A 7,180-nucleotide genomic window follows, 5' to 3' on the forward strand; every position below is an offset into this window, starting at 1 on the left:
TGTTTGCAATGGTGTCAAGTGTCAACATACTGAAAATTCTTTTCCAAAGCAAAGTGAAAAAGGTGAAGCTGAAAGATGAAGTTGAATTCTGTCTTCCTTTGTGAAAAGCATTTTCAAAATATTCAAAAGAAAACATAGGAATGTGAGTGAACATTGCACAAGCTAAGACTCCTCAATAACCAAAAAGTTAAAGGTAATCCAAGTGAGATGATTAAGATCCACTTTAAGGAGTCTTGAACTTCAATCAAATACTAAAATATACACCATTTTATCAAAAGAACACAGCTTAGCTTCTTCTTCTTCCATGGATTTCCTCTTACAATCCTTTGTTTTACTTCTTTGTTTCACTCCAGCAATTGTGTGCCAAGTTACAGGTATGTCCTCTTTGCATCTTTACCCTTCACTATACCATAATCTGGCAATAAAAACCATATTTGTCACATCTAGAAACAACTAATTGCAGACCTAGCAAAAAATATGGCACAGTGAAGGGAGAAAATCTATACGGGGTATACCAATTAGTTGAGAATATGTTTTAGTCATGTTAGTACGTTTACTTCAGGTTCTAAGAGTCTTTTAATCCTGCCAAATAGAAAGTACAGTGAACTTGTACTACTTTTTATTTTTGTTTTGTATAATCTTGAGCTTAAACAAAGAGGCATGATTCATATAGCCGACTCCAACTCGCTTGGAATTGAGTAATTGTTATTTTTTTAGGACAAGATAAGTGATGGGCAGTCTTGTTCATGAAATAAAGCTTCAATATTGCAGAGTTTGTAAGTATAGACTGTGGAAGTGCAACAAATTATACCGACCCGAGTACAGGATTAGCATGGATTACAGATGCTGGAATCATGGGAAATGGGAAACCAGTTGTGGTAGTGAATGCAGATGTAAACTCACAACAATATCAAAGGCGCAGAGACTTTCCAGCAGACACCAAGAAATACTGTTATACTTTAAACACCAAGGAGAGAAGGCGATATCTTGTCCGAGCAACATTTTTATATGGAAGTCCTGCAGCAGAGGGAACATACCCCAAATTTCAGCTCTACTTAGATACAACAAAGTGGGCAACTATAACCATTTCAGAATCTTCAAGGATATATGTAAAGGAAATGATAATTAGAGCGCCTTCAAAATCGATCGATGTGTGCTTGTGTTGTGCCACAACAGAGTCCCCTTTCATATCTACTCTTGAGCTGAGACCTCTAAATTTGTCAATGTATGCCACAGACTATGAAGATAACTTTTACTTAAAAGTCGCAGCAAGAGTAGATTTTGGAGCTCAAAGCAATGAACCTATAAGGTATAGTTTGGTTACCTACATCTACATGTTTCCTATCTCACTATTTTAAAGTTTGTATGAGGTGAATACCACTAAATTGAGGATATGTTTTAGTCATGTTGGTACATTACTTTCTAGGAGTCTTTTAATCTTGTCAGAGATTTATATGCCAATAGAAAATATAGTGAACTTCTAATCTTTTTATTTTGTATAATATCGGGTAGATGAACTTAAATGGAGCGACATGGTCAGTAAGGATTCATATACCTGACCCGAACTTGCTTGGGATTGAGGCTTAGTTTTTGTTTGTGAGATGATATCACAGCAGATAAACCATAAGATATAGACTTTTTCAGCTCTCACAAGATCATAACAAAAATTAGATCTGTCTCACAGGTATCCGGATGATCCTTATGACCGTATATGGGATTCGGATCTAGAAAAAAGGCCAAATTTTCTGGTAGATGTGGCTGCAGGCACAGAAAGAATCAACACAACAAAGTATATAAATACAAACACAAGAGAGTATCCACCTGTTAAAGTAATGCAAACTGCAGTAGTTGGGACTAAAGGAATGCTCAGCTATAGGCTGAATCTTGACGATTTTCCAGCGAATGCACGAGCTTTTGCATATTTTGCTGAGATTGAAGAATTGGGAATAAATGAGACCAGGAAATTTAAAATGGAGCATCCTTATGTCCCGGACTACAGCAATGCTGTGGTGAATATAGCAGAGAATGCAAATGGAAGTTACACTTTATATGAGCCTAGCTACATGAACATAACATTGGATTTTATACTGTCATTCTCCTTTGTGAAGACTCGTGACTCAACTCGAGGTCCACTGCTAAGTGCAATGGAAATATGTAGATACGCGCAAATTGCTGCAAAGACCGATGAACAAGATGGTAACAATGACTTTCTATGCTTAGTCTAGCTATTTTTCTCTATCCAGCTATGGTAACTGCTCTACTTGTACACATATTATTACCAAATATAGCTAATTGATTTAAAGCTGCAACTTGGAAGTGACCACTCTCAACGCTTTCCGCTCCATGTCGTTGGGAAGTGACTGGACAGATGAAGATGGTGATCCTTGCGTGGGTACTCAATGGGAATGGGTGACTTGCAGCACAACTATTCCACCAAGAATCACAAAAATGTGAGTTATATCGCTAATGTAAGAGAAATTTGATATAATACAAGTAGATGCATTCAACCAGATAACATATCCTATGAGGTCTTTAACTGACCACAACTGGAAGAAGAGATATAAAACTATTATACAGAATGGTACTGAAATGGAACCTCAGATCATAGTGCTAAAAGTATTTGTTTTTCCTTGGCAATTTGACATCTTACTTTGATTCAACAGAACACTGTCGGGCAAGAATGTTAAGGGTGAAATTCCTCCCGAGCTAAACCATATGGAAGGATTGACAGAGTTGTAAGTCTTGCTCATAAAACAAGTCAAGTTTTAATCTTACTGTTTCAGTTTCTCATATTTTCTACTTAGGTGGTTGGACGGAAACTCTCTGACCGGATCAATCCCTGACTTGAGCAATCTTGTTAATTTGAGAACTATGTAAGATGTTTACGAGTGGCTAACATTCACTCCCATTTTAACAAGTAAATCTTTTTCTTTATCCTGTTTTTCCTTTTTAACTGGATGTTGTATTTCGTTAACATGCAGACATCTTGAGGACAACAAGTTGACTGGTCCAATACCTTCATACCTGGGAGGTTTACCAAGCTTAATAGAACTGTATGGTGTGATCTGGATAAAAAACCTTTTACTTCAAATTTAAATTATCCATAGTCTTATTTATATATTTATTTTCATGGAAAAAGCTTATCTTAACTTTGAATATGTTTCCTTGTGGCAGAGATGTCCAGAATAACAGCCTAACTGGAGAAATACCTCCGTCATTATTAAAAGGAAAAGTAACTTTCAAGTAAGTATTCCTTTAATTCTCTAACCAAGACAAAATCTCAGCCACTAGAGATTTTTCCATCTAAAAGAAGGGCTGATTATCACCAAATATGTCAGTGGTCTAGCATTTAGATATACACAGCATTTTCGATGTTACACTGTGCTAGGAAAAGAGCAAATAAAATTCCTGAATATTCATAAATGCTTTAAGAACTAGAAAATAACATTTACATTTATCTTTGAACTCAGGAAAAGAGCTTCGCTTAAAAGTTGTTTTTCCTGCCTCACAGATATGAAGGAAATCCTAATCTAAGACCCGAATCAAAGCATAATAAACGTCACAAAGTGATACTAGGAGTTTCAGTTGGAGCAGTTGTGCTTCTATTTGTTCTAATCACAGTCAGTATACTCTTTTTGTGCCACTTCAGAACAAAAGTATCTCATCAAAAAGGTGACACAAAAGGTGCACACATCCCCTAAACTGTCTAACTAACTTTTAATTATATATATTTCGCATCACCTTTCATTATTCCATCTATACCTCCCAGGTGAGTCTTTGCGTAGAAGCACAAAGGCCTCAACAACTTGTTCAATCGTGCGAGGTGGATCTTTAATGGATGAAGGTGTGGCATACTATATCCCACTATCTGAGATAGAAGAAGCCACAGAAAATTTTTCTAAGAAAATTGGGAAGGGAAGTTTTGGACCTGTTTATTACGGAAGACTTAGAGATGGGAAGGAGGTTGCTGTTAAAACTATGGCAGATTCATCAAGCCATGGCACCAAACAGTTTGCTACGGAGGTATATTGCGGTTGCTACGCTTTAGTTACCATCTCAATGAGACACAAAATTAGTTTTCTATATCAAGGATATGCTTTACATGATGAACTAAGAGCTACCTTTACAGAGATAAAACCTTAAATTTCTATTTGGAGTAACATATTTAAGCTTTTAATTGTCTTAAAGCCCCAATAAGTAGAGACTGCAATAATAATAAGATTAAGCAATTTCTTTTTAGCTAGCACAAGCTTAAAACTGTTCACAAGCCGACTTCATAAATTATATGGCAGAAGTGAGCAAATTATTCATGCAGCTTATTTGTTGTAACTAAAATTTGTGACTCGTCATAATCAAAATCATAAGCTTATGCTGCGCCAGCTGAGCACAAATAATACTGCCTCATCTCAGTGTTTCAGTCTTGCTTCATTTAAATCGAAACAAAACCGTTCCTTAAATTTTTGAAACATAGATGCTGTAAAGGTCAAAGATCTGAGAAAGCGGACCATCATAATTTTGTAGATGAATAAAGCATTGCAATTTCAAATTACAATAAATAAAGAGATTGTGAAATGTATCAGTTTATACTGGAAGAACCCAATAAAAGAGCTAAAAAAGTAGTAAAGAACTTTTTTTTCTCCATTGAAGTACTCAAAACTTATTAATACCATTACTGTACAAATTAGACAAGTCGCAGCTTTATAAGATTTTCCTTTTGGCTGCAAATTTAAACCATTAATTAAAATAACATACTTGCAGGTGGCTCTCTTGTCAAGGATTCATCACAGAAACTTGGTTCCTTTGATTGGATACTTTGAGGATGACCATCAACGCATGCTTGTCTATGAATATATGCATAATGGAACTTTGAGAGATCACATAAATGGTCTGCACCATAATTGCTACACTTTTTCTTTGCATCATTTCCTCCTTGTACTGAATAAGTGTTGAAACTTACCACACCACAATGTTGTGAACAGAGTCCACCAGTCAAAAGCATTTGGACTGGCTAGCACGTCTTCATATCGCAGAAGATGCAGCCAAAGGTTATTATAAAGCTTTAACTATCGATAACTTAGAAGTATGTATTCTCTTAGTTATCCATGAGGCACAAAATAACTTTTTGAGCTTCCTTATATAGGACTTGAGTACTTACATACTGGATGCAACCCCTCTATCATTCATCGAGATGTGAAAACAAGCAACATTCTATTAGATATAAACATGCGAGCAAAAGTATCTGATTTTGGACTATCAAGGCAAGCTGAAGAAGATTTAACACATGTCTCAAGCGTGGCACGAGGAACTGTTGGCTACCTTGATCCTGAGTAAGCTAAAAAATATCATAAGATTGAATATTTTGCTAGTCATTTTCATTCTTCGTCCTCAAGTTTCTCCATTTCCAACAGGTACTATGCAAATCAGCAATTGACAGAAAAAAGTGATGTGTATAGCTTTGGGGTTGTCCTTTTGGAATTGATCTCTGGAAGAAGGCCTGTCTCAACTGAGGAATATGGTGCTGAATGGAGCATTGTTCACTGGGTAAAGTTTATCATAGATTTTTCTATTAATTTTCAGGCATCATAATGTTCATAAGGCATTAGTAATTTTGCAAATATCTCCTCTGCATAAATCACAATAAGTATCCAAATCAAGCCAGCTAGAAGAACTATAAAAACTGAAATAAAGGGCATAGCTCAGTACAAAGTGCAGCTAATCACAAGAATTAATAAGAATATTGGCATTGTCATATAGAAAGGATTCAGGAAAACTAAGATAAATTAATTATTTCCAATGTTGGCATAGTAGTAATCGCGAGAACACACATATTGTTCTGTCTGGCTGAGAAAAATACTGAAGATGAAAAACATGCTTCTTTTTTCTGGATAGCAGCTGAGAGTACTCTATCATGTTCTGGAATCGCAGTAGTGTGCGTGCTGATAATTGGTCAGTGCTATGAAGTTGCTAATTGGACAAAATGAAATAAATTGAACAAGCAAAGTTGTAACTCAACGATCATTAAAAAAAAGCATAAGGGCCAATAGAATCCACCAATTTGAATTGGTTTTATTAAAATTTATATCTTCACCAAGGTGGAGATCATTTCTGATGAAGGTAAATTCATTACTTGTCGCAGTAATAACTTATCAGCCTGAGTGTAATTCATTCCAGCATCTTTGTTAAGTTGTTCAAATCCTTTGATCAATCTTCTTATTACTTGAATAGTACTTGAACGAGCGGTACTAAGCAAAAGGTTAATCAGGCAAACTGATCATCTACAATGATAATCTTGTTGAAGTTTATGACCACCTCATAAAAAAACTTAAGTTGTTAGAGAGACCACACTTCAAATTACTTAATTGTATTATGTCTCACCAAAACTGACTAAAAATATTTTGCAGGCAAGATCATTGATTCGCAAAGGAGACGTGATCAGTATCATGGATCGTGCACTAGTAGGACGCGTCAAAGTTGAGTCAGTATGGAGAATAGCGGAAGTTGCAATACAATGTGTGGAAAGGCATGGCTCATCCAGGCCAAGAATGCATGAAATCCTATCAGCCATACAGGATGCGATCAAGATCGAAAAGGGGATTGACAAATTGTCTTCATCAGGAAGTTCAAAGGCACAATCTTCAAGAAAGACACTATTAACAAGCTTTCTTGACATAGAAAGCCCTGACATATCCAATAGCTCACTTACCCCTTCTGCTAGGTGAACAAGTAAAAACAATCACTAGTGTGTCATGGTGTATGTCCTTGTCTTAACTTCCTTACTTTTTCTCTTGATCTACATTATAACTGTACATTAACACAGACACTAGTAAGATATGGCACACTGCATATTTTGGTGGCAACTAGGAGACGGTGCAGTCACAATCGAGCCATATAGCTCTAGATTGCGTGCATAATATCCATGACACTCTGACAAGATAAAGATTTTTATACTATTAGTGTAGTTTAACTTATGATATTAAGTCATTTACCATTTTTAACAGGTTAGTGATTAATGCTTATAGTAGAGATTTACCTCTAAATACCTTATAAGTGACTTGATTATGTAAATCATTTTTACATCTTGATGACGTGGAACTTAAACTCAATAAGCAATTACCTTATTGCATAATAATAGCAGTCATTGAGCTATCATTCATCCTAAAGTTTGCTCCATTTCCTTGAG

General features: G+C 35.8%; 1 protein-coding gene across 3 annotated transcripts; it reads left to right on the forward strand.

The window, feature by feature from the left end:
* Window positions 1-6,857, forward strand: LOC104100066 (probable LRR receptor-like serine/threonine-protein kinase At1g67720). Of its 3 annotated transcripts, none has more exons than XM_009607226.4 (15): window positions 1-374; window positions 718-1,309; window positions 1,685-2,196; window positions 2,318-2,450; window positions 2,664-2,735; window positions 2,805-2,873; window positions 2,982-3,053; window positions 3,175-3,243; window positions 3,512-3,684; window positions 3,770-4,023; window positions 4,759-4,885; window positions 4,980-5,045; window positions 5,141-5,327; window positions 5,409-5,541; window positions 6,402-6,857. In XM_009607226.4, the coding sequence occupies exons 2-15, from the start codon at window positions 855-857 to the stop codon at window positions 6,717-6,719; spliced, it is 2,640 nt and encodes an 879-aa protein (XP_009605521.1). In that variant the 5' UTR covers window positions 1-374; window positions 718-854; the 3' UTR covers window positions 6,720-6,857. The 3 variants fall into 3 exon arrangements, with proteins under 3 accessions (XP_009605521.1, XP_009605520.1, XP_009605522.1); XM_009607225.4 differs by having other exon boundaries at window positions 772-1,309; XM_009607227.4 differs by having other exon boundaries at window positions 1-193; window positions 772-1,309.
* The last annotated feature ends 323 nt before the right edge of the window (window positions 6,858-7,180 follow it).

This window comes from Nicotiana tomentosiformis, chromosome 12, assembly GCF_000390325.3.
Source record: "Nicotiana tomentosiformis chromosome 12, ASM39032v3, whole genome shotgun sequence".
Classification (NCBI taxonomy): domain Eukaryota; kingdom Viridiplantae; phylum Streptophyta; class Magnoliopsida; order Solanales; family Solanaceae; genus Nicotiana; species Nicotiana tomentosiformis.

Coding starts and splice junctions, on each gene's coding strand:
- LOC104100066 (XM_009607225.4), top strand. CDS start 305: ATGGATTTCCTCTTACAATCCTTTGTTTTACTTCTTTGTTTCACTCCA. Junction 4,886..4,979: donor TTTGAGAGATCACATAAATG/GTCTGCACCATA, acceptor TGTTGTGAACAG/AGTCCACCAGTCAAAAGCAT. Junction 5,328..5,408: donor GTTGGCTACCTTGATCCTGA/GTAAGCTAAAAA, acceptor CATTTCCAACAG/GTACTATGCAAATCAGCAAT.